We start from the raw sequence: 25,571 nt of genomic DNA on the forward strand, positions 1-25,571 counted from the left end.
GTCCACTTTTTTTTTTTTTTTTTAAAGTAATCTCTATACCCAACGTGGGGCTTGAACCTACAACCCTGCGATCAAGAACTGCACGCTCCACTGACTGAGCCAGCCAGGCGCTCCTGTCCGACTTTCTAAAATAATGTTCTAATTTCTGTCTGAGCTTTGGTTTGGGAGGTTCATAAGAAATTCAGTTAGGGTGATAACATGGGTCATATCAGCACTGTAAACCTGTGTTTATTTGGGGAAAAAATCCTAAAATAAAGACATATTGGCACCTGCCAGAATAATTCCAGCCCACTTGCCCACAATCCAGATGGCTCCCACTTAGGGCCATGGCCTAATATGCAAAAGATGCCAACTACAAACCAAGTTAACAATGTCTTAATCCCAAGAGATTACACTGGGAGGCCATAGTGTTTCCACTACCCAGAAGTTCAGGCTTCCAGCCTCTTCCAGATGCTTAAGCTTCAGGGAGAGAAAAGAAGGAAGAAATCCCCACCAGACCCAAGTCCAGGGCAAGGGAAGATGTTTTCCTATTACTGTTCCCCAGAGGCAATCATCTTTGCAAAGGAATAATGTTGCAGCTGGAAGAAAAGAAAAAGGAACAACGTAAGTTTGGCAACTCCATTTAGCAAGATCAGAAAGTGAGCCGTCTGAGTGTTTCATCCACATTCTTTAATTCTTTTATTTTATTTTTTTAATTTTCTTTTTAAATGTTTATTTATTTTTGAGACAGAGGGAGACAGAACATGAGTTGGGGAGGGGCATAGAGAGAGGGAGACACAGAAATCTGAAACAGGCTCCGGGCTCTGAGCTGTTAGCACAGAGCCCGATGCGAGGCTCGAACCCACGAACCGTGAGATCATGACCTGAGCCCAACTCGGACGCTTAACCGACTGAGCCACCCAGGTGCCCCTCTTTAATTCTTTTAAAGCACATGCCCAGTTCTCTGCACCGACAGCACAGAGCCTGCTTCTGCTTCAGAGTCTCTGTCTCCCCCTCTCTCTGCCCCTCACCTCCTCACACTCTCTCTCTCAAAAATAAATACATAAATATTTAAAAAATAAAATAAAGCAAATGCCCAGTTAATGAAAGAACCAGAGAGACCAGGGTTCCCTCTGCCTCCAGATCTGCAATCTCATTCCTGCCACAAGCATTTATCAAGAGTTTCTGCAGGCAATCTGGGGAATGCCATCATTTCCCAGTGGCCCCCACCTCCTCCCCACAGCTTTATATCCAGCAAACACCCAGGTGACAACCGACAGTTGCCTTATGAATAAACAGAAATGATACTTTACCCCAGCAGTCCTTTTCCTGCCCAGCGGGTTGGGACAAGTCTAAGCTGGTGTTTCTCCCCTCTGCGGATCACGGTCACATTCAGGGGCTTCTGAAAGGACAATAAGCTCATATATTCAACCTGTTCAGAATCCAAAGAGATTCAGACTAAAATGCCGAGATACTGATTTTTGCACATCAGGTTGGTAAGGTGCTTATATGAAGTATAACCCGGCAGCTGTCAAGAGTGTGGGGGACATGGCGCTCTTGGGGCGGCTAATGGGGCTGCAGATTGGCACCATCTTCCTGGACAAACACGTCTCCCCACGAAAAAAAAACCTTTAAAAGGTACCTACAAGATACATTTTGCAAAAGTACAAGATGATATATGAACAAAGTGTTCATTCTAGGACTGTTTATAAATTCAAAAACTGAAAACACCCAAAATATCCCTCAATAAGGTATTATTCAAATACAGCAGAGTGAATTAAGCAGTTTGGGTAAAAACAAAACAAAACGAGCAAAACATGAACCCATGTGAATACATGTTTTTTATTTTTTTACTTTTATTTTTTTCAAGGAGGCTCCATTCCCAATGTGGGGCTCGAACTCACGACCCTGAGATCAAGAGTCACATGCTTTACGGACTGAACCAGCCAGGCACCCCTCAATATACGTTCTAAAAGGACATAAAGATTGCTTCACGCATACAAAGGTTTCTGGGAGATATACGAAAAAACTGTTAACAGTAATTACTCGCAGAAGAAGCACTAGGAGTTTGGAGTGAAAGACGACATTTGCTTTTATATCTTTCCATTCAATTAATTTGTTTTTACTATGTGTATGTATTACTTTAGTGTGAAAAATTAAAATAGCATACCAAGGAAACTTACGCATTACAACAAAGTGCATCAAAATCTAGAACTTTTGTGCATCAAAGGACACTACTGACAGAGTCAAAAGTAACTCACAGAATGGGAGAAAGTACTGGCACATCATATATCTGATAAGGGATTAATATCCAGAATAAACAAAGGACTCCTACAACGCACAATAACAGCAAACAACCTGATTAAAAATTAAGCAAAAAAACCTGAGTAGACATTTCTCCAAAAAAAGATAAACAAGTGGCCAAAAAGCACATGAAAAGATGCTCCACGTTACTAATCATTAAACAAATGCAAATCAAAACCACAATGAGGTGTCACTGCATATCCATTAGGATGGCTACTATCCAAAAACAGAAAATGACGAGAGTTGGTGAGGATGTGGAAAAATTGAAACCCGTGTGCACAGCTGCAAGAGAATGTAAAATGGTGTTGCTGCCGTGGAAAACAGGGTGACTGTTCCTCAGAAAACTGAAAGTAGGATTACTACATCGTGGGAATGCAAGCTGGTGCAGCCACTCAGGAAAAACAGTCTGGAGCTTCCTCAAAAAACTAAAAATAGAACTACCCTACGACCCAGCAATTGCACTACTAGGCATTTATCCACGAGATACAGGTGTGATGTTTCGAAGGGACACATGCACCTCAATGTTTATAGCAGTGCTATCAACAAAAGCCAAAGTAGGGAAAGAGCCCAAATGTCCAACGATGGATGAATGGATAAAGAAGATGTGGTATATATACACAATGGAGTATTACTCGGCAATCAAAAGAATGAAATCTTGCCATTTGCAACTATGTGGATGGAACTGGAGGGTATTATGCTAAGTGGAATTAGTCAGAGAAAGACAAAAATCATATGACTTCATTCATATGAGGACTTTTAAGAGACAAAACAGATGAACATAAGGGAAGAGAAACAAAACTAATATAAAAACAGGGAGGGGGACAAAACAGAAGAGACTCATAAATATGGAGAACAAACTGAGGGTTACCGGAGGGGTTGTGGGAGGGGGGATGGGCTAAATGGGGAAGGGACGCTAAGGAATCTACTCCTGAAATCACTGTTGTGCTATATGCTGACTAATTTGGATATAAATTTTAAAAAATAACAAATTAAATTAAGCATTCCATAAAAAAAAGAATTACTACATCATCCTACATTTAACCCTCTTAGTATCCATCCAAAGAACTGGAAGCAGGGACTCGAACAGATATTTGTACATCCTTGTTCATAGCAGCATTATTCCTAACAGCCAAAAGGTGGAAGCAAACCAAGTGTCCATCAATGGATGAAGGAATAAACAAAATGTGGTCTATTCATACAGTGGAGTATCATTCAGCCTTAAAGAGTAAGGAAATTCTGACACACACAACAATACGGGTGGACCATGAAGACATTATGCTAAGTGAAATCCACCAGCCACAAAAGAAGAAATATCATCTGATTCCACTGATCGGTCCAGAGGCATAGAGACAGAAAGCAGATTAGTGATCACCAGAGGCTTGGGGAGAGGAGAATGCAAAGTTGGTGTTTAACAGGTATAGAGTTTCAGTTTGGAAAGATGAAAAAGTTCTGGAGATGGATGGAGGGGATGGTTGCAGAACAACACGGATGTACTTAAATGCCAGAGAGCTGCGCACTTAGAAATGGTTAAAATGGGTTGAGCGTCCGACTTCGGCTCAGGTCATGATCTCACGGTTCTTGAGTTAGAGCCCCACATCGGGCTCACCACTGTCAGCCTGTCAGCACAGAGCCTGCTTCAGATCCTCTGTCCCCCTCCCTCTGTCTCTCCCCCGCTCGCACTCTCCCCAAAAATAATATTAAAAAAAAAAAATGGTTAAAATGGTAAATTTTATGGTATGTATATTTTACCACAATTTTTTTTAATTAGGGCAGATCTATCAATGTAATCTCTGAAATGTGACAAAACAGATCATGAAGACAAAAACCAAAAAGATGCCATTTTTCACTCAGATGGTCAAAGAATGAGACTGCCAATAAATAACACAGGTGAGAGGGGTCAAGAAGCAAACCCTCACATACGCTATTCAAGAAAATGTGAACTAATCCAAGCTTTTTGGAGGACACTGTGACATCTATGGAATCTATAAATGTGCATTGCCTTTGACCCAGTAATTCCACTTCTAGAAATCTCTCGGACAGAAACCCTCCCACAAGACAAGAATATTCACGACACCACTGTTGGTGATGGGCAAACCCTGGGAACAACCTAAATGTTCTGTATGGAGGGATGGTTAAATAAAAGATGGTAGACCGAGCAATGGAATATGGTGAAGGTAGGTACGTACCCACACGGAAATCCCCTCAAAGGGGAGGGGGAAATCCAGAACAGTATGTAGGGTAGGTCTTGTTTGTCTTCTTTTTCTAAATTTTTTTTTCATGTTTATTTTTGAGAGGGGAGGGGAAGGAGAGGGGCAGAGAGAGGGAGACACAGAATCCAAAGCAGGCTCCAGGCTCCAAGCTGTCAGCACAAAGCCCGACACGGGGCTCGAACCCACGAGCCGCAAGATCATGACCTGAACCGAAGTCGGACACTTAACCGACTGAGCCACCCAGGTGCCCGTCTTCTTTTTCAAAAAGCAATCGCTATGGACATATTCATTCACACTTAGGAAATATATGAGAGATACACTGAGTGCTTTGGTTCTAGAAACAATACCCCTAGACAAACTAGAAACCCAGAGGTCATCCTTGACATGGGCTCGGTGTCATATTAAAGCCTATGTACTTCCATCCTAAAGGTCTCCTAGATTTGTCCACTTCCTTCCACCTCCAGCCCATTCACCAAAGCCACCATCACCTCTTGACCAGGCTGCTAAGACTGTCGGCCCTCCAATCAGCTCTCTACCTAGCATCTGGAGAAATCTTTCCAAGACACAAAGGTGCTTACATCTGTTCCTCTCAGCTTGCAAGTGTACGTATGGCTCTCTACTGCTCCTCAGGAAAAAAGAAGTACATCTTGACTAGGGACCACAGGGCCTCATGCATTCTGGCCCCTGCCAACCTCCCGGACCTGCCTCCTCCTCCCTTCCTCTCTCCCCCTTGCTCTGGTCTCCAACCATCTTCTCCAGCCCTCCCACCTCAGGGCCATGACCCTGCTGGAAAACTCCTCTCCCCGCCAGTCTCCAGCCTTGAACAACTTCTAACACTCACAGGTCACGTCCTCGGGAACCTTATCCTAACCCCCGTCGTTGCTCTCCTAGCCTCCTCAATCTTTTCCTTCATAATACTCATGACAGTATAGAATTACCTTGGATTAATGCTGGTCTCTCCCACCAAAGCGTCCCCGAGGCAAGGGCCTTCTGTTTACCTTTGTTGTTCCCACTTCAGCACCCGCACCTTGTCCAGCACTCAAACAGAGCAGGGAGGGTCCTCGGGAGGGAGAGACTCAGGACTTTTATCCTTTCCTCAAAACCTTTTGCATTAAAAGTGCATTATTTTTGGGGCGCCTGGGTGGCTCAGTCGGTTAAGCGTCCGACTTTCGCCCAGGTCATGATCTCACGGTTCGTGGGTTCGGGCCCCACGTCGGGCTCTGTGCTGACAGTTCGGAGCCTGGAGCCTGCTTCAGATTCGTGTCTCCCTCTCTCTCTGCCCCTCCCTAGCTCACACTCTCTCTCTTCGTCAAAAATAAACTTTAAAAAAAAATTTTTTTAAGTGCATTTTTATTTATGTGAGATATAATTCACATACCATAAAATGCATTTCAAAGTATACAATACGGTGCATTTTAGTATATTCAGAGATTTGTACAACCACTCCCACTATCAATTCCAAGACATTTTCATCCCTCAAAAGGACCCCAGTACCTATTAGCAGTCACTCCCGATGCCCTCCTCCACTCAGCCTCTGGCAACCACCAACCTGCTTCCTGTCTCCGTCCATCTGCCTGTTCTGGACACTTCACATAAATGGAATTCTCAGATACGCAGCCCTCTGTGCCTGGCTGCTTTCACTTGCCACAAATCCTTTCAAGGTTCATCCATATTACAGCAGGCCAGCACTCCATTCCTTTCCACAGCTCAATAAAATAAACGTTGTTTATACTAAAGATGACTTTTTTTTAAATTTCAGATTTGTTTTCCTTTGAAAATACATGCATTTGATCCAGAAAGGCAGCTTTAGGAAGTTATCAAAAGAAACAGAGATTGGTCTACAAGAGTGTTCATTTCCAGGTTTCCCTAAAATTGGAAACCACCTAAATGTCTAATAACAGAATATAGTGGGTTTTTTTGTTTTTTTAATCATTTTTCTACGGACACAGAGCGGACCCCTGATTCTCAAGTCGGGATTCTGGTTCCAGGAGGATCCAGGGCCCTGAGGGGGGTGAGGTGTTCCAACCCCAGCAGCTCAGCTTTTTTTTATCTATTTGATATATTGGAATTCCCCAAGAAATTTCATTTGAAGAAAAGGTTCTGTCGCTTAAAAATGTTCAATGACTACTTTTGTAAGGAAGGATCTATAGCGTTATTAACTATAGTCACCATGCTGTGCATTACAGTACATAGTAATGTTGTATAGCATATTTGAAAGTTGCTATGAGAGTAAATCTTAAAAGTTCGCATCACAAGAAAAAAATATCTAACTATGGTGATGGATGTTAACTAGACTTATGATGATCATTTTGAAACATATACAAAAATGGAATCATTACGCTGTATACCCAAAACTAATATAATGTTATACGTCGATTATACCTCAGTAAAGAAGAAAAAAGCGGGGGGGGGGGGGGCTCACAGATCTACGAAGAGCTTAAGAATATATTTAACTAGAAAAGACAGACTCAAAACCAGTAGCTGTTATCACTAATCACCAAAAAGCGGAAACAACCTAAATGTCCCTCCCTGGTAAACGGGTAGGCAATCTGGCGTTCACCTACACGGTGCAGCACTACTGAGCAACAGCCAGGAGTGACTACACGCACGCACGACGACGTATGAATGAATGAATCGCAGACACATGATGCAGAGTGAAAAGAAGCCAGACTTAAAGGGCCCCATATACTGGGCAGTTCCATTGACAAGCCATTCTTGAAAGGGTGAAACTACAGGGTTGGAGCACAGCCGCGCGGCTGCGTGGGGTGGGGGCTGGGGGAGGGGTTCGCCACCAAAGGACATGGGGCCATTTCGGGGAGGATGACGGAATTGCTCTGTATCTTCATTACAGCGGCAGTTACCAAACTAGGTACGTGTGTCAAAATTCACAGCACCGCACAATGAAAAGGGTAAATGTGGCTGTAGGTAAATTACACCTTAATCAAGATAACCAGGAGCTCTATATGCTGGTATATGAACAGACTGACCCTGGAAGGACACACAGCTGGAAAGTGGCTACTTCTAGGAGGAGGGGGAGATTCTCCACCATGTGTTCTTTGGTTCTGCCTTAAACTCATGTTATGTATTACCTCTTCGAGAAAAAAAAAGGCACATTTACAAAACAAACCAGTAACAATGATCCCAGACACCTGCAAGTTTTGAAGTATGTGCACCAAGGTGTGCAAGAGACATGAGTAAAACCGTAACACGAGGAAACTCCAGGGAAAAGGAGTGAAAGATCAAGAGAGACGCTGGGTAAACATAACAGAATGAAACTACACCTGCACCACTTCCAGGAGCCTCACTGACAAGACAGGACAGCAGAGGGACAGCAGAGGGACACGGCCACAGGACAAATAAAACGGAAGGAGACGGTACAGAAAGAGACGGCACCAAAATGAAAAGCTAACAAACTAGACGAGTGGTAACTGAGCAAGTACGGAAAACACAAACCCTGTTCAATTTACCCCTGTAAATTAAAGAAAAAAACCATTTCCAAGTAATCAAAATCACCATAAACTAAGTTAAAAGACCAGGAGCTAACAGGAGAAACATATGTAATGTGAAAACAGGCAAAGGTTTAGTATCTGTTATGTTAAAAAAATTCCTACGAATCACTTTTTTAAAGGGACGAATACCCCAATGAAAAAAAAATATATAAACAATCCACAGAAATCAAAATATGACCATTAATGCACATAAAAAAAAAGGACACTCAACCTCACTGGTAACCAGGAAAATACAAATGAAAATAAGATGCCACTTTGGCAAAAACGTTAAAAGTAATAGAGAGTTCTGTTGATGACGTGATGCTCTCAGGCACTGCTGGTCAGGGTACAAATTAGTAAAACTTCTTCAGATTACCTACTGTAACTGTGTATAATACACTGAGAGCCTGTAAGTACTTTCCGGTATCAATGTCAAGAAATAGCACATGAACAAGAATATGTGACCGTTCGTGCTGGTAAAAAACCAGCGATCACCAAAACGTCCACTGATAAGGCAGGGGATGGACAAACTGGGGTCCACTCATACAACGGAGTGCTGTGCAACAGTGTAAAAGAGCAAGGTATGTGGAAACGAAAAGACTTCCAAGAAACACTGCTGAATGAAAGCAGGGATAGGAAGGAGGAAGGGGTATTTAGATAGGGCGGCTGCAAAGGTCTTATACAGGTGTCATCTGTACAAGATGAGGGATGGGCCTAAGGGAGAAAAAAACACTCCAGCAAGTGCAAAGGCGCTGGGCCTGAGCAACATCTCTCTGAAGGCAGTAAAGACCCCAGCGACGATTCCTGGCCCTAGCGATTCCAGGGTTACTGACCGGATGTGACTTCCAACTCACCCCCTCACTGTGTTGCACCACGTTGCCAATGTTATGCAGAGACTGGAAGTTTTGGGTGTTCACAGAGCCAAACTCCACAATCTCATCATCCACTTGCAGACCCTAGACAGAGAAGAGAAAATAGAAAACGAAGGTAGAGGTTAAATGTGCTTCTGGTTTCTTTACCCTTCCACATCCAACTTTAACACCCAGGCCAAGAACGTGTTTTCTACAGGGGAGAATGGCAGGCACAAAGCAAAGAGGTCAGGGGTTTAGCTACTGCACACGGGAGAGGGTGGTGGATAACTGGGCCACCTCCCCCTGCAGGTTCCTTCTGGGACAGATCTAGTGAAAGGGGGCCACATCTGCCCAATGTCTGATAAAAGCTGGGGTTGTACAGGCCTTCAAGAATGAGGGGAAAAACCACATGCTGCCTTCTGGGGTCCCGACCCAGGTTCAGGGGCAAGAAGAGGCAGAGCAATCTGAGCTTATTTTGTTCAGGGGTCAGGATTTAGACCAGTTTGCCCTAAAGGTCCCCAGACAAGCAGCCACAGGCGCAAGGCTGACCCAGGGCTAGTGTGACCCTTTCATTCCAAAAACACAGATCAGGATTCATTCACTCCTTCAACTTATATTTGTCGCGGGCCAACTACAGCCTGTGCTCGATGCTGTGGATAGAGTAATGAGTACAACGAAGCTTCTGTGTAACTTAACGTCTTGTGACCATTAAAGATGGCTGGCAGGCCCTGGCTCCAGGACCCGGTTCCATAACTGAGGAGCAATGTGTACTGGCACAAGTTACTTCAGAGCTCAGGGGCTTTTTTTCATGGGCAAAATGGGGGTAAAGATTACTGCCTATCCCAGAAGGTGGCTGTGGGATTAAAGATTAAATATGCAACCACATAAAACCTTGAACATGATGTTCAGAGTAGCATTCTTAATAATTGCCAAAAACATGGAAAAAAAACAAATGTTAACTGGTGAATGGATAAAAACAATGTGATGCAGCCATACAATAGAATATTAATCAGCCATAAAAAGGAAAGAAGGGGGTGCCCAGGGGGCTCAGTTGGTTGAACATCCGACTTTGCTCAGGTCAGGATCTGTTTGTGGGTTCGAGCCCACATCGGGGTCTGTGCTGGCAGCTCAGAGCCTGGAACCTGCTTCGGAGTCTGTGTCTCCCTCTCTCTCTGCCCCTCCCCTGCTCGTGCTGTCTCTCTCAAAAACAAATAAACATTAAAAAATTTTTAATAAATAAATAAAAAAGGAAACAAATAGGGATACATGTTCCATCAGGGATGAACCTTGAAAACATGATACTAAGTGGACAAAGCCAGTCATAAAGCATCATACGTTATATGATTCCATTTACATAAAGTATTCAAAATAGGCAAATTCATAGAGACAGAAACCAGACTTGTGGTTCCAAGGGGCTAGGGGAGATGGGGCTGGGGGTACAGGGTTTCTTTCTAGAATAATGAAAATATTCTAAAATTGATTGCAGTGATAGATACATAGCTCTGTGAATACACTAAAAGCCATGGAATTGCATTTTTTTTTTTTTTTTTTTTAGTTTATTTTTGAGAGAGAATACAAGCGGAGGAGGGGCATGGAGAGAGGGAGACACAGAATCTGAAGCAGGATCCAGGCTCTGAGCTGTCATCACAGAGCCTGATGTGGGGCTTGAACTCACAAAGTGCAAGATCATGAGCTAAGCCACAGTCGGACATTTAACCGACTAAGCCACCCAGGTGCCCCGGGAAATCATATACTTTAAATGAGTAAATTTTACAGTGTGTGAACTGTATTCCAGTAAAGCTATTTAAAACTTTTAAAAATACACCAGGTAAGATCTGTAAGTCATTCGGCAGGACAGCCAGTGCCCAGCAAGGGTTCAGTAAATGGTGGCTACCGTTGTCATTCTCGTGTCTATTACTCACAGCCCAGCTAAAATACGCCCAACAAGAGGTCCTCTTTCCCTCTCTAGCAATATTTATCACCTCCTGCCTGTGTCCCAGGCCTCCCCCTGACCAGTCTGGTGGGAAGCTGGGACTGACTCCTCTCGAAACCCTGGCCCCAGCACAGGGCCGGGCCCCCAGGCCTTGGCCAGTGCTTGCCAAGTGAGTGGGTAAAGTGAAGCTGCAGCATGGAGAGATGACGAGTCTGTGTCCACAGTCCCACCCGGCCCGCACCCCCACCCCAAGGCTACCCGACCCACGGCGCTCTCTGGCTATGGATTTCCGTGGCCGGGTTCTGGCTTACCGCGATGCTGGCCGGGGAGCCAGGGCTGATGCTGTTCACTTTGGCGAAGGCCTGAGGGGGGCTGAGGCCCTCGCTCTGGTCCAGGTTGCGGCTCATGGCCTCTTTGTGGGCCTCAGCCATGTCCCGGGCCTGCTTCTCCTTGTCCCGAGCATGCAGCTGGTGCAGGGCTTCCTCCACCTGCTTCATGACCGCCTTGTGATCGTTCTGCAGGCCTGGGAGGAGAATGCCGTATCAGGGGACAGGGAAGACAGCGGAGGACATGAGACTCCCACGTTCATTCACTGAATATTCAACAAGCACCTCCTACATGCCAGACACTGGACTAGGGGCTGAGGACAAACGTGTGGCTGAGACAGGGGACTACCCTCACGAAGCTCAGTCTAGCAATGGAGGCAGCCACAGTCACATCTGATGACTGTGATGAGGGCTGGCCAGCCAGGACCTGACCTTTTTAGTCTAGGAGATGAGGGGAGACTTCCCCAAGGCAGCGCCGTTTCAACTGAGACTTGAAAGGTGAGCAGAGGAATCGTCCCGCTTTACTTCTCACCTAATTCCTCTGGAATGAAAAATGATGCCTAAGTCTACTAATACATGGCAAGTGATGTTCGGTCTGAGACCTAACAGGACAAAAGCTGGAAATGAGGAACCGTGGGGTAAAACCCTCTGATTTTTTTCAGTACTGATGGCTAATTCAAAATGTTGCAAAATAGGGCGCCTGGCTGGTTCAGTCAGAAGAGGCTCTTGATCTCTGGGGTTGTGAATTCAAGCCCCACGTTGGGTGTAGAGATTACTAAAAAAAAAAAAAAAAAGATGTTGTGAACCACGATGCTAGTGAGTAAGTCACCGCAGCAGGCCAGTGCAGCACTGGCCTGGTTGGCAGCATTTTGATAACTTTCTAAACCTAAAAACAATTTCCTCTATTTCCTTCATTCAAGCCATGTCACTCCCAAGGTTCCCTTTGAGGAGTTTCAGAGGCCAGAGCCGCCAACCAGCACTGCCCGCCAATCCACGTCCAGCATCTGTGGGTCACGGACTTTCAGACTTTCCAGATGTCCTCGACTGTAAGCACACATGGCCACCTGACCTGGTTCCTCTGTCTCTGTCACTTCGAGGGAAGGGGAGGCCCTCAGGCATAATGGGACTCTGGGACCCAACCCACAGGAGCAGACACAAGAAAAGAACCCAGATTTGAATAAGTAGAGACATATACGTGGGCAGGAAGACTTAAAACGGTGTCAACATATAATATGTGGTCACTGTCTGACTAGAAAAGACCCCCTGGACAGTAAGCTCCGCAAGGACCCCCAGAACCTTCAGCAGTGCCTGGCACATGGTAAGTACTCCATATATAGCTGCCGGGTGATGGAATGGATAACTTCACTTATAATCTATTGCAATTCTAATCAGAATTCCAAAAAAAGTTATTCTCTTGGACAAAATGTTTCCAAAGCCTAGTTCAAAAAAATAAATTTGCAACTATAACAAATTCAGTATACTAAGATGTTAATAATAGGGAAAGCTGGGGACAGCATGGGACCTCTCTGTTAATATGTTTCCCACCTTTCTGTAAATCTAAAACTGTTCTAAAAAATAGAATCCATTTTTATTTTTTCTTTTTTTTAATGTTCATTTAGAGAAAGAGAGAGAGAGCAAGCATGCATGAGCAGGGAAGGTGCAGAGAGAGAGTGAAAGGGAGAATCCCAAGCAGGCTCCACGCTGTCAGGGCAGAGCCCTTCTCGGGACTTTATTTCACAAACCATGAGATCATGACTTGAGCCAGAATCAAGAGTCTGACACTTAACCGACTAAGCCGTACATACAGCCCCCACCCCCCCTCCCCAAATCCATTTTTAAAAATACAAGAGGAGCACATGACTGGTTCAGTTGGTGGAGCATGTGACCTGATCTCAGGGTTGTGAGTTCAAGCCCCATGTTGGGTATAGAGTTTAGAGTTTACATACACACACACACACACACACACACACACACAAAACAAGAAACTTCTGAGAATAATGTTTCAAAAGGTTGATCAGCATTGCTCAACCAGATTCCTTTTTTTTTTTTTTTTTAATGTTTATTCAGTTTTTGAGAGACAGAGTGCAAGCAAGGGAGGGACAGAGAAAGAGGGAGACACAGAATCTGAAGCAGGCTCCAGGCTCTGAGCTGTCAGCACAGAGCCCAACACGGGGTTTGAACTCATGAACTGCGAGATCATGACCTGAGCCGAAGTCTGACGCTTAACCAACTGAGCCACCCAGGTGCCCCACAACCAGATTTTTAAATACAATAAAGTCATTAAGACAGTGTGACACCGGGGTGCTTGGCTGGCTCAGTCAGAAGAGCATGTGACTCTTGATCTCATAGTCATGAGTTCAAGCCCCAAGTTGGGTGTAGAGATTACTAAAGAAATAAACTTAAAAAGACAGTGTGATATTAGCAAAGATATATATCAACAGAACAGTGCAAAAAACTTGAGACCTAAATATGTCTAAAAATTCTCTATGTAATACCGCTAGCATTTCAAATGAATGGAGAAAGAATAGGCTATTTAATAAATGGTGTTGGGGGGCGCCTGGGTGGCTCAGTCGGTTGGGCGGCCAACTTCGGCTCAGGTCATGATCTCGCGGTCTGTGAGTTCGAGCCCCGCGTCGGGCTCTGTGCTGACAGCTCGGAGCCTGGAGCCTGTTTCAGATTCTGTGTCTCCCTCTCTCTGACCCTCCCCCGTTCATGCTCTGTCTCTCTCCGTCTCAAAAATAAATAAATGTTAAAAAAAAAAAAAAAAAAAAAATGGTGTCATAACATCTGGGTAACCACCCGGAAACAAATAAGTCAGTGCCCTCTCTCACACCGTAGGCTCCGCTTCTCAAATTTCCCCCAGAATCCTAAGTGCCCAGAAAGCAGGCCACACCCCTGGGGAGTCTGAGGGTTTAGCCAAAAGCCCCAAATTTCCCTCAGTCTGATCGTCTTAATATGGCTTTTCCCTACCCTGTATCTTCCCTTTGTTTCAATACAAAGATGGCGTGCTTCTTTCCCCCAAATCAAATCTTCGAGGCAAAGTGACACTCTAAGAAGCTGTTCTGGGATCACACTGCAGCTTTGAGGAATGGTCGGCACCTTGAGCGGTGTCTCCTGCGGTTACTCGCGACCCCAGTGAGCAGCTCAGCTTTATACCACGACGTGCTGAGGACGGAGTTGAGGTTCACGCACATAAAACGGAGGTCCCTGAGTGAAAAATGTGCACGACAAGTTCCCCTCTAACAGGACTTTGTGGCAGAGGCTGCTGGTTGCCCGCCTGTGACGGGGTGAATAATGGCCTCCAAAGGTGCTCTCGTCCTTGTCCCCAGAAGCCGCCCAATATGTTACTTTCCGTGGCCAAGGGGGCTTTTTCCAGAAGTGGTTAAGTTCAGGACACTGAATGGGGAGATCATCCTGGATTACCCAGATGGGGGGCCCAGTGTGACCACGAGGGTCATAAGTGAAAGAGGAAGGCAGAGAGTGACAGGAGGAGGTGGGACGGTGGGACCAGAAGCTGGGGGATGACCTTGCTGGCTTTGACGATGGAAGGAGCTATGAGCCACAGGACACAGGCACCTCCAGAAGCTAAGATAAGGAAGATAAGGAAATGGGCTCTTCCCTAGAGCCTCCTGAAGGAACACAGCCCTGCCAACACCTCCACCTTAGACCCGTGACACCCATTTGGACACCTTATTATCGTAAGAGTAAATCTGTGCCATTTGAAGCCACTAAGTCTGAGAATTTATTCCAGCAGAAAACAGAGAACTGATACACTATCCAAACACTTCTCTCCACTTGTTCCTCAACCATGAACAAATAATGATTTTATTTAGGATCGGGAGATGCCCACCGTGGGGTACATCCCCCAACATGTCTTGCCGGCAGAGGGGCCTCGGAGGCGAAACAGAAATCACTGCAGCAAGGTGGGGGTGGGCCCCCAGGACAGATCTTTGAGGGGAGGGTGCTGGCTGGCTAAGGGCCTTTCGTCCTCCTTACTTTCTTCCTTCCCTCCCTTCCTGCTTGGCGCACGGACACGGTGACCCTAAAGCTAGACATGTCCTAAGGATGGCAGAGCCAGGGATGTGGCGGCCAGCCCTGCACTGCCGACCTCCAAACGTCCGTACCGAGGGACTGAGCACTTCTGTGTGAGTGACCACAGCCAGGTCACTATCCTTACCAGCTCATACATAACTGCTTTGATTAGGATTGTGAGCAATATTTGACTTGGGCTTCTATTACCATTTCAGAAAAGTTTCCAGAGTGAAGCAAAGTCCTTAAAAACGAAATGAAAAACGAAACCGTAAATTTAGAACCCTAGAGGCCAAACCATTTCCTCCGTTCTGAGTCCCTCGATGCGGGGGGGGAACGGTAAGAGAATCGCATCAGGGCAGAAGAGGGGGAAGCAGATTACTATGGAAGAAGGAGATTTCACTTGTGTGCCTTCAGCCTCGGGAAGGGCCCTGCACGCGCACCACTCACAGACGATGTTGTGCCTCGCGGTCCGGACTTGGTACAGGTCCACATCTGAGCGGGGGTACCCCTCGCAGTCCACCAGCGGCTCACTCATGCCAACGCCTTTTTGCTGGAGGGAAGACACACGGTTAAGATTTCGCAGGTGTGAAGTCCTCCAGACCTCCTTCCCTGTGCAGCCATCATAAAGGCGACAGTAACAAAAGCCGCCACATGCCGATCGCTTAGCACAGGCCACGGACTTTCCCCACACGCTCCCTCAACCACCCTCAAAGTGGGGGGGGGGGGGGGGGGCACTATATTTTTTTATTGATTTCTAATAACACAAGAAATGCAGGAATCCAGTCTCCTCTTTTGAAGTCAGAACAGTGCAGAATAAGCTCTGCAGCTCATCCCCAAGGCCAGCCTCTTGGACTCCTCCAAACACTCCTTCCTACAGCAGCTGATACCTGGCTGGTGGCCTTGGAAGCTGGAGGGGAGTGAAAACCCCAAAGGACATCCAGCTGTGGCAGGACCTTGGTTCTTTCTGAAAGTAAAAAGAGATCTGAAAGGGATTTCAAAAGGTTTTTCATCCCTCAAGGACACACTGACATCAATTGCCTCTGGGGAAAGGAATTGGGTGGGTGGCTGGGGGACAGGGAGGGAAGAGGGACTTTTCATTTTATACCCTTTGGTAGACTCTGAGTTTTGACCGTGGACGTATATTCCCTATTCAAAACAATACGTTTTAACATTTTAAAGACTTTTCCTGCGTAAATCAGAGCACAGCGCACAAAGGCAATGCAAAGTGTCGTGTTGTGTGATAGAGGGTAGAGATTTTGCAGTCAGACTTTGATTTTTTTTACTTTTTTTTTTTTTTTTAATGTTTATTTATTTTTGAGAGAGACAGAGACAGAGTGTGAGTCGGGGAGGGGCAGAGAGAGAGGGAGACACAGAATCCAAAGCAGGCTCCAGGCCCTGAACTGTCAGCACAGAGCCTGATGTGGGGCTCGAACCCACAAACTGTGAGAGCATGACCTGAGCTGAAGTCAGATGCTTAAATGACTGAGCCAGTCAGGTGTCCCAGTCAGACTTTGATCTGAATCCCAGTTTTGCCGCGTACAATCTGGGTGCCCTTGGTTAAGACTCCTCTCCAAGCCTCAGCCTCCTCAATTATCAAATGGGAATAATGGCACTCACCTCCCTTCCCACTCGCGATGAGAATTAATGAGTTGACCTGTGTGGACAGCTTAGCTCAGTGCTAGGCGCACCCACAGTGGGGTGAATAGTGGCCCCCAAAAGATATGCCCCAAGTCCTAAACCCCCAGAACCTGTATATGTGACTATTTGGAAAAAGGATTTGGAGATGTAATTAAGGCTCTTGAGATGAGACTGTCTTAGATTCAGGGTGGGCTCCAAATCCAATGACAGATATCCTTGTTGAAAAGGAAGGGAGATCCAGGACAGGGGATCGTGTGACCAGGGGCAGAGACTGGCGTTATCCAACTGTAAGCCAGGGACGGCCGGCAGCCACCAGGAAGTAGGACAGGGACATGACATGGAACAGATCCTCCCTCCGAGCCCCCAGAAGAAACCAACCCTGCTGACATCTTGATTTCAGACTTCTGGCCTCCACAACTGTGAAAGACTAAATGTGTCATTTTAAGTCACCCTGTTTTGTGGTAATTTGTTACTGCAGCCCTAGGAAATTAATACGCATAAAAGTAACAAGTCACGGCTGTAATTGTGGCAGCAGCAGAAAAGGTGCCCAGGATACATATATGCAGGACGAAAGATTCCATTCACTTCTCTATCTGGAAGCCACTGGGTTACACCTACTGTTTCCCGTTATTAACTGAAGTCCGTAGTTTACCTCAGCCTGCGCTCTTAGTGTCTTACATTCTAGGAGTTTGGACCAATGTTTAATGAATGTACCCATCATCACAGTGTTACACAGGGTATTTTCACTGCCCTAAAAATCCTCTGTCCTCCACCTATTCATCCCCACCACTACCCCTGATCCCTGGCAACCTCTGATCTTTTTACTGTCTCACAGTTTTGCTTTTTCCAGATTCTGGTTGGAATCCTACAGATGTAGTCTTTTCAGACCGGCTTCTTTCAGTCGGTAATATGCAATTAGGGTTCCTACACATCTTTTCAGAGCTTGCTAGCTTATTTAGTTTTAGCACTGAGTAACATTCCGTTGTTTTGAGATACCACAATTTATTTATCTATTCACCTACTTAAAGACCTCTTGGTTGGGACTCCTGGGTGGCTCAGTCGGTGAAGCATCTGACTCTTGGTTTTGGCTCAGGTCATGATCTTGAGGTTGGTGGGATCAAACCCTGCGTCAGGCTCTGTGCTGACAGCATGGAGCCTGCTTGGGATTCTCTCTCTTTCTCTATGTTCTCTGCCCCTCCTCCGCTTGTGCTCACTCGCTCGCTCTCTCAAAATAAATAAATAAACTTAAAAAACAACAACACCTCTTGGTTGCTTCAAGTTTTGGCAACGGTGAAAAAAGCAGCTATGAACATCAGGAAGGTTTTCGTGTCAACACGTTTTCAACCCCTTTGGGTAAACAGCATGGAGCACAACTGCTGGATGGGTGGTAAGAGAATGGGGAGCTTTGTAAGAAACTGCCCTACTTTTGCATCCCTATCAGCACGGGATGAGAGTTCCTCCACACCCTCACCAGCATCTGAAGGTGGCAATTCTGACACACACATAGTACATAGTAGCACCTCACGGGTGTTTTAATTTGTATTCTCTGATGACTTAGGACGTGATGCATCTTTCTATATGCTTCTTTGCCATCTGTAGATCTTCTGTGGTGAGGAGTCTGTTAAGGTCTTTGGCCAATTTTTTTTTTTTTTTAATGTTTTTTACTTATTTTTCAGGGACAGAGAGACAGAGCACGAGCTAGGGTGGGGCAGAGAGAGAGAGAGACAGACAGAATCCAAAGCAGGCTCCAGGCTCTGAGCTGTCAGCACAGAGCCCGATATGGGGCTCGAAACCACAAACTGTGAGATCATGACCTGAGCCAAAGTTGGATGCTTAACCGACTGAGCCACCCAGGTGCCCCCTTTGGCTGATTTTTTAATCAAGTTATTGTCTTTTTAGTATTGAGTTGGAAGAGTTCTTCGTATTTTCTGGATCCCTTGTTAGGTAACTGCAAATATTTTCTCCCATTTGGTGAACTGCCTTTTCCCTTTCTTGACTGTGTCTTTGGAAACACACATTTTAAATCCTGATCAAGTCCAATTTACCTACTTTTTCTTTTGTTCCTGGTGCTTTTGGCATCACATCTGAGAAAGCTTTGCCTGATCCAAGGTCACAAAAGTTTATTCCTAGGCTTTATTCTAAGAGATTTATAGTTTTTGCTGTCCCCTCTTTTTGAAAACAGACATAGAGCAGGGCTTCAAGCTTCAAGCTTTTAGCCAGTGATGGTAGCTAATGACAAGGAACGAACATATTATAGCACCCTGATACGTATTTTTATTTTATATTAAAGGGGAAAAAATCCCATTTTTCCCCATATGCTGTAGAGCTATAAAATTTTCATTTAAACTAAATCAAGTAAACAAGTGGATCAACTTAAAGAAAAATACCAAGGGAACAACAGTACAGGAGGTATATGGATACAGCATCTATCTGCTTGAGGTAGAAAGTAACTAAAGTTTGGGAAACTGTTAGCATAATGTTGAAAACACAAGTTCTGGATTGAACAGGCTTGATATCTGAATCTCACTTTGAGACTTTAAGTAAGTGACTTCCCCTTTCTGAGCTTCAGGGTAACATCCTAACTTCACAGGGTGGTTGTGTGGATTTCATGATCTAACACACACATAAACCAACACTCTTCAGGCATACAATCAGCACCAATAAAATGGTACCCTGGCCTCCGTATGATGCCTCTATCTTACTCCCATCACCTAAAATGCATTCCATCCACCCTACATAAGATGTCTTTTATTCTTCCTCTGCAAATTGATTTGTGGCTTTACACTAAGTGACATAAGAAGAACTATCAGTTCGGTAGCCAGACGACCAGGGAACAAGACCCACCACTGCCACTTCCCAGCTACATGACCCTAGACTAGGTTTGCCTCACCCTGGGCCTCAGTTCCCTCCCTATACAATAATGATAAAGAGCCTTACCTGTCACTCAAAGCTCGGTCTTTAGAGCAGCAGCATCAGCAGCGCTGGGAATTTGCTAGAAACACAGCATCTGCACCTGCGCTCCCGAGCTCATCAGAAACTGAAATTTTAACAAGATCCCCAGTGCTTGCCAAACACACGAAAGCTTAGGAAGCTCTGACATGAGCGGGTTAGCAAAGCACAGATCTTCTGGTACAAGGTCAACAAGGACTGACGATGCTGGTGACATCCGAAAATTTATTAGCTCTGTGACCCGAGGCACGTTTAAGTAACGCCTCTGTTTCCTCATCGCTAAAATGGGGAGAGTAACAGCCTCAAAAGGTTGCTGTGACGGTTAAATGAACTCATCAACGTAAAGCAATTAAAACAGCGCCCGGCACACGGTAAGCGCTCCATAAACCCATGCTACAGCACCAACACCGATTAGTCTTAATTGCTAATATTACTTGCCTCCTGCCGACAGAGGCCGCAGTTGCCGCGCCTTGGGCTTCCCAGGGAGGGAGAGACACACAGTTGAGAGCTCAAGCACAGGCCGCCCCTGCCTCCCAGTCCTCCCAGAACCGGGTGCCAGGTCAAGAGGCCCCGGGCTCCTCCTACTCCCGCCAGGGAACCCCGAGCCCACACTCACGCTCTCCAGCACTTCATAATTGGCTTTGATCTGAGCCTCGATCTCCTCCTTGCGCCGTATCAGCTCCTGGATGTCGCTGACAGTCACTCCACGAGCCTGAGAGGAGCCTTCGCTCTGCCGGGTTTGCTCCTCCGACATCCTGGACCTCCGCGCCGTATCCTGGACTCCAGGCTTCCCGGCTTCCTGGCTGCGGACGCCTGAGGGGACTACGGCTACGGATCCGCCCGCGGGCCAAACTTCCTCGGACATCAGCAAGCGCGAGGATGGGCAAGGGGCGTGGTTTGTGGACGGGCGGGGTCGCCGGAAGCCACACCCCTCTGGAAAAAAAATTGGTCTGGTGACTAGCAAGGACCACTACGGGGAGAAAAGGATTCCAGGTCATTCACACGCGCTGTCACCAGCCGGAACAGGATGATCTCTTTCTAGGTGACTCATTTGCTTTCTACATTCATTCAACAGACATCTATTGAGCGCCTACCACGTGGTTGTGCTAGAGCACTGTACAAGGCTATCTTCAGTTCAGCTCTTCACATCTACCCAGCCCTGAGCTTTTGCAAAACACCTTCAAGCTTTATCCCCCATTTTAAAAAAAAGATTTTATTTTGGGGGTGCCTGGGTGGCTCAATCGGTTTAGCGTCTGACTCTTGATTTCGGTTCAGGGCATGATCTCACTGAGTTCAAGCCCCACGTGGGGCTCTGCAATGACAGCATGGAACCTGCTTGGGAATCTCTCCCTCCCTCTGCCCCTCCCCCGGTGGTGCACATGCGCTCTCTGTCTCAAAAGAAGCTTTTTAAATTTTTTTTTTTTTTTTTTTTTTTTTTTTTTTTTTTTTGAGAAGAAGGACAGAGCATAAGCAGGGGAGGGGCAGAGAGAGAGGGAGACACAGAATCTGAAGCAGGTTCCAGGCTCTGAGCTGTCAGCACAAAGCCCAGTGGCGGGGCTCAAACTCACAGACTGTGAGATCATGACCTGAGCTGAAGTCGGTCGCCCAACCGACTGAGCCACCTAGGCGCCCCTCTCAAAATAAACTTTAAAAAAAAAAAAGGAAAAAAGATTTTATTTTATTTTTTTTCAACGTTTTTTATTTATTTTTGGGACAGAGAGAGACAGAGCATGAACGGGGGAGGGTCAGAGAGAGAGGGAGACACAGAATCTGAAACAGGCTCCAGGCTCCGAGCCATCAGCCCAGAGCCTGACGCGGGGCTCGAACTCACGGACCGCGAGATCGTGATCTGGCTGAAGTCGGACGCTTAACAGACTGCGCCACCCAGGCGCCCAAAAAGATTTTATTTTTAAGTAATCTCTACACCCAATGTAGGTCTCAAATTTGCCACCCCGAGATCAAGAGTTGCACACTCCACCAGCTGAGCCAGCCAACTGCCCCCCACCTTATCCCACATTTTACAAACCCTACAAGCTTAGGTTCACATCTGGTTTTTGCCACTCACTGTAATGTGCATGACCTTAGGTAAATTACTTCACTGCTCTGAGGCTGTTTGCTCATCTCTAAAATGGTTGCATAGTGACAGTAATATATCTCAGAGAGCTGCCATTTGCCAACAAATATTTATTAAATGTCATCTATATGTCATACACTGTCCCAGGAGCTAGAAAAGTAAAGAATTGAGTTACAACTCAGTACCTCTTACATATTAAGGCCTCTATTGGGGTGCATGGGTGGCTCAGTCGGTTAAGCCTCTGACTTCAGCTCAGATCATGATCTCACAGCTTGTGAGTTTGAGCCCCCCGTTGGGCTCTGTGCTGGCAGCTCAGAGCCTGGAACCTGCTTCCAATTCTGTGTTTCCCTCTCTCCCTCTGCCCCTCCGCCACTCATGCGCGCGCTCTCTGTCTCTCAAAAATAAATACACATTTTTTAAAGAATTTTAAAAAGGCCTCTATAAACTTTGATAAAAATAGTGATGATAATAATAATTTATCAAATACAATGTGCCAGACACTGTTCTAAGTGCTTTACATGCATCAATTCAACAACCTTGTGAAACCTGGGTCATTACTGTCCTCATTTGACAGCTGAGAAAACCCTTTCAATAACCAACTTGTCCAAACAGCAGAATAAACTTCCAAATTTTCAACGTGGCTTAACCAAATGATAAAACTTAACATCTAAACATGTGCCCCCTAATATCTTGCCCTCAAAAGGCCATACCATTACTTATGTAGCATTCAAACATTTTCCCCTGAATCTAATCCTGGCAAATAAACACAAATCCAAATTAAAGAACATCCTTCAAAACAAGTGGCCTGAACTCTTCAAAAAAGGTCAATGTTGTGAAATACACATACACAAGCTAAGCAATCTTGGAGCTTAAACAGACACAATAATTAAATTCAATGTGTGATCCTGGATTGGATCCCAGTTCTCTTAAAAAAAAAAAAAAAACACTATAAAGGGCATTCTTGCAACAATTAGAGAAGTTGAAATATGGATAGTATAGTATCGATGTGAAATTTCCTGATTTTGGTACTAGTATAGTACTGTGGTTACATAAGACAATGTCCTTAGAAATTGTACCCCGTGGTATTTAGGAGCAAGAGAGGCAATTTACTTTCAAATTGTTCACAAAAAAAGTACAAACATATATTTGTAGACAAGAGAATGGTAAGGTAAATGTGATAAAGTAAATAATTGGTGATTCTGAGTAAAACACATACTAACACTCTTCTTACCATCTTTGCAACTTTTCTGTAAGTTTGAAATTCTTTCAAAATAAAAAGTTACAAAAATAATCTTTATAGAGAAAAAAGTAGGATTGATTGCATTCGGACTCCTTTATTTTGTTCAATTATCTTCTTTAAATAAACTAACATTTCGGGGCACCTGGGTGGCTCAATCGGTTAAGTGTCCGACTTCAGCTCAGGTCAGGATCTCGTGGTTCGTGAGTTTGAGCCCACGTGGGGCTCTGTGCTGACAGCTCGGAGCCTGGAGCCTTCTTCGGATTCTGTGTCTCCCTCTCTCTTTGTCCCTCCCCTGCTCATGTTCTGTCTCTCTCTCCTTCAAAAATAAACATTTAAATAAATAAATAAGTAAACTAACATTTCTAACCCTGACCCCTCCCACCAAAAAAAAAAAAAAAAAGAAAGAAAGAAAAGAAAGAAAAAAAAAAAAAAGAAAGGAAGGAAGGAAGAAAAGGAAAGGAAGAAAAGAGAGACCTGATAACTAAATACAATGCACAATCTCCAATTGGATATGAGATTTTTTTTTTAAATAATAAGCAGCAGCTTTAAAAGATATTATTGGGAAAACTTGAAAATTTTAATATGAACTTTATATTAGATTATAATATTGCATCAATGTTCTATTTCTCTTGCTAAAATACTGGTGTTCTAGGGGCACCTGGGTGGCTCAGTTGGTTAAGCGTCTTGAGTTCATCTCAAGTCATGATCTCCCAGTTTATGGGTTTGAGCCCTGTGTTGGGCTCTGTGCTGATGGCTCAGAGCCTGGAGCCTGCTTCGGATTCTGTGTCTCCCCCTCTCTCTGTGCCCTTCTCCCACTGCTGCTCTGTCTCTGTCTCTGTCAAAAATGAAAAAACATTTTTTAAAAAAAATTTTAAAGGGGCACCTGGGTGGCTCAGTCGGTTAAGCATCTGACTTCGGCTCAGGTCATGATTTCTTTCTTTTTTTTTTTTTTAATTTTTTTTTTTAACGTTTATTTATTTTTGAGACAGAGAGAGACAGAGCATGAACGGGGGAGGGTCAGAGAGAGGGAAACACAGAATCTGAAACAGGCTCCATGCTCCGAGCTGTCAGCACAGAGCCCGAAGCAGGGCTCGAACTCACGAACCGTGAGATCGTGACCTGAGCCGAAGTTGGCCGCTTAACCGACTGAGCCACCCAGGCGCCCCGACAGGTCATGATTTCATGGTTTGAGCCCCGCATCAAGCTCTGTGCTGACAGCTCAGAGCCTGGAAGCTGATTCAGATTCTGTCTCCCTCTCTCTTTGCCCCTCCCTCCTTTGCTCTCTTTCTCAAATACTAAACATTAAAAAAAAATTTTTAATTTTTTTACAGGTATTGGTATTCTAACTATCTAAGAGAATCCTCTTATTCAAGGAGGTGAGTGCTGAAGTATTTAGAGATATGGTATCATAATTTCTACAACTAACTTGTAAGTGGTTTAGAAAAAAAGCTGTACATAAACACGCCTAAATATTAAAGGCATGGGGGGGGGGGAGGCGTTGGAGAATAGAGAGGGAGAGAGAGAGGTTAAGGGAAAGGCAAAATGTAACAACAGGTAAGTGAAGGATATACGGATGTTGGCAGAAACTATCTTGGAATTCCTGAGGTTTGAAATTTTTCCAAATAAAAAGGGCAGAGTGGAGATTCCTACCCATGCCTCTTGTGCAGCCTGTGTGGGAAGATTTCCACTCATCTGAAACCAGAGCTATTTTTTTGTTGTTGTTGAAACCAGAGCTATTGTTTAAGTCACTGTATGATGTTATTGTCCATATTATCATTATAATAAACCTAGATCCAGTACCTTCTACTGCCTTCATAGCTCTCAAATCCATCCGTTAACTCCTCCTTCACCCACATCCCAATACCCCAATCTTTTTCCGGATCACAGCGGCCTCTGACCTGCTCTCAGCTTCTAGGTTGCCCCTTCCATCCATTCTCCACGTAACAGCCAGAAGAACCCTACCCTAAGAATAACACTGTCATTCAGCTGCTTAAAAGCTTTCAATGGCTTTCCAGTGCTCTTCTCTCGGCTTTCATGACCCTTCTAACCCCTGTTTGCCTTTGGATACACACACACACACACACACCCCACTTATTTTCCAGCCACACTGAACATCTAGCAGTTTCTGATACATTCATTGCTCAGTCTCTCTCAGCACTGGGTCTTAGCACCCTCCTCTGGAACACCATGTCAGGCCAGGCTGATTCTAGCTCCTTCTTCAAGATCCAACTCAGACACTACCTCCCTTGGAAATCCTTCTGTGACCCACCCCAAAGCTAGGGGTGATGTTCACTGTACTTTCCACATGTATTATAAATGCATATTTACCTGTGTGTCCCATGCACTAAGGATTCTTAGAGGATGTGGGCTGAAGCTTGTTTATCTTCAAATGTTTGTAAGTGAGTGTTTAATAGAGGATGCAAAGGAGACAGGCTGAGAGAACAGTCTGCTTCTCCCCCATTCCTGTCTTTCTGGTTCTTCTTACCTGCAGTGGCCTCGGACAGCCAGCAGATCCTTTGTTTCAGAAAGCTGCCACGATCTAGGAGA

General features: G+C 45.1%; 1 protein-coding gene across 1 annotated transcript; it reads right to left on the bottom strand.

The window, feature by feature from the left end:
- Positions 1 to 46: 46 nt before the first annotated feature.
- PSMD9 (proteasome 26S subunit, non-ATPase 9) lies at positions 47 to 20,592 on the bottom strand. Its single transcript, XM_007079577.3, has 6 exons — positions 20,327 to 20,592; positions 15,571 to 15,673; positions 11,077 to 11,288; positions 8,836 to 8,937; positions 1,293 to 1,381; positions 47 to 578 (listed from the first exon to the last, which is right to left on the bottom strand). Exons 1-6 carry the CDS (start codon positions 20,573 to 20,575, stop codon positions 551 to 553), a joined length of 783 nt encoding a protein of 260 aa, XP_007079639.1. The 5' UTR covers positions 20,576 to 20,592; the 3' UTR covers positions 47 to 550.
- Between the last annotated feature and the right edge of the window lie 4,979 nt (positions 20,593 to 25,571).

The sequence above is a fragment of the Panthera tigris genome, chromosome D3 (genome assembly GCF_018350195.1).
Source record: "Panthera tigris isolate Pti1 chromosome D3, P.tigris_Pti1_mat1.1, whole genome shotgun sequence".
NCBI classification, from domain to species: domain Eukaryota; kingdom Metazoa; phylum Chordata; class Mammalia; order Carnivora; family Felidae; genus Panthera; species Panthera tigris.

Excerpts from the sequence above, each read along its gene's own strand:
- PSMD9 (XM_007079577.3), bottom strand. The coding sequence starts at position 20,575 with ATGTCCGAGGAAGTTTGGCCCGCGGGCGGATCCGTAGCCGTAGTCCCC. Across the intron at positions 11,289-15,570 it reads CGCGAGGCACAACATCGTCT|GCCTGCAGAACGATCACAAG; the intron begins GTGAGTGGTGCG and ends TTCTCCTCCCAG. Across the intron at positions 8,938-11,076 it reads GCTCCCCGGCCAGCATCGCG|GGTCTGCAAGTGGATGATGA; the intron begins GTAAGCCAGAAC and ends TTCTCTGTCTAG.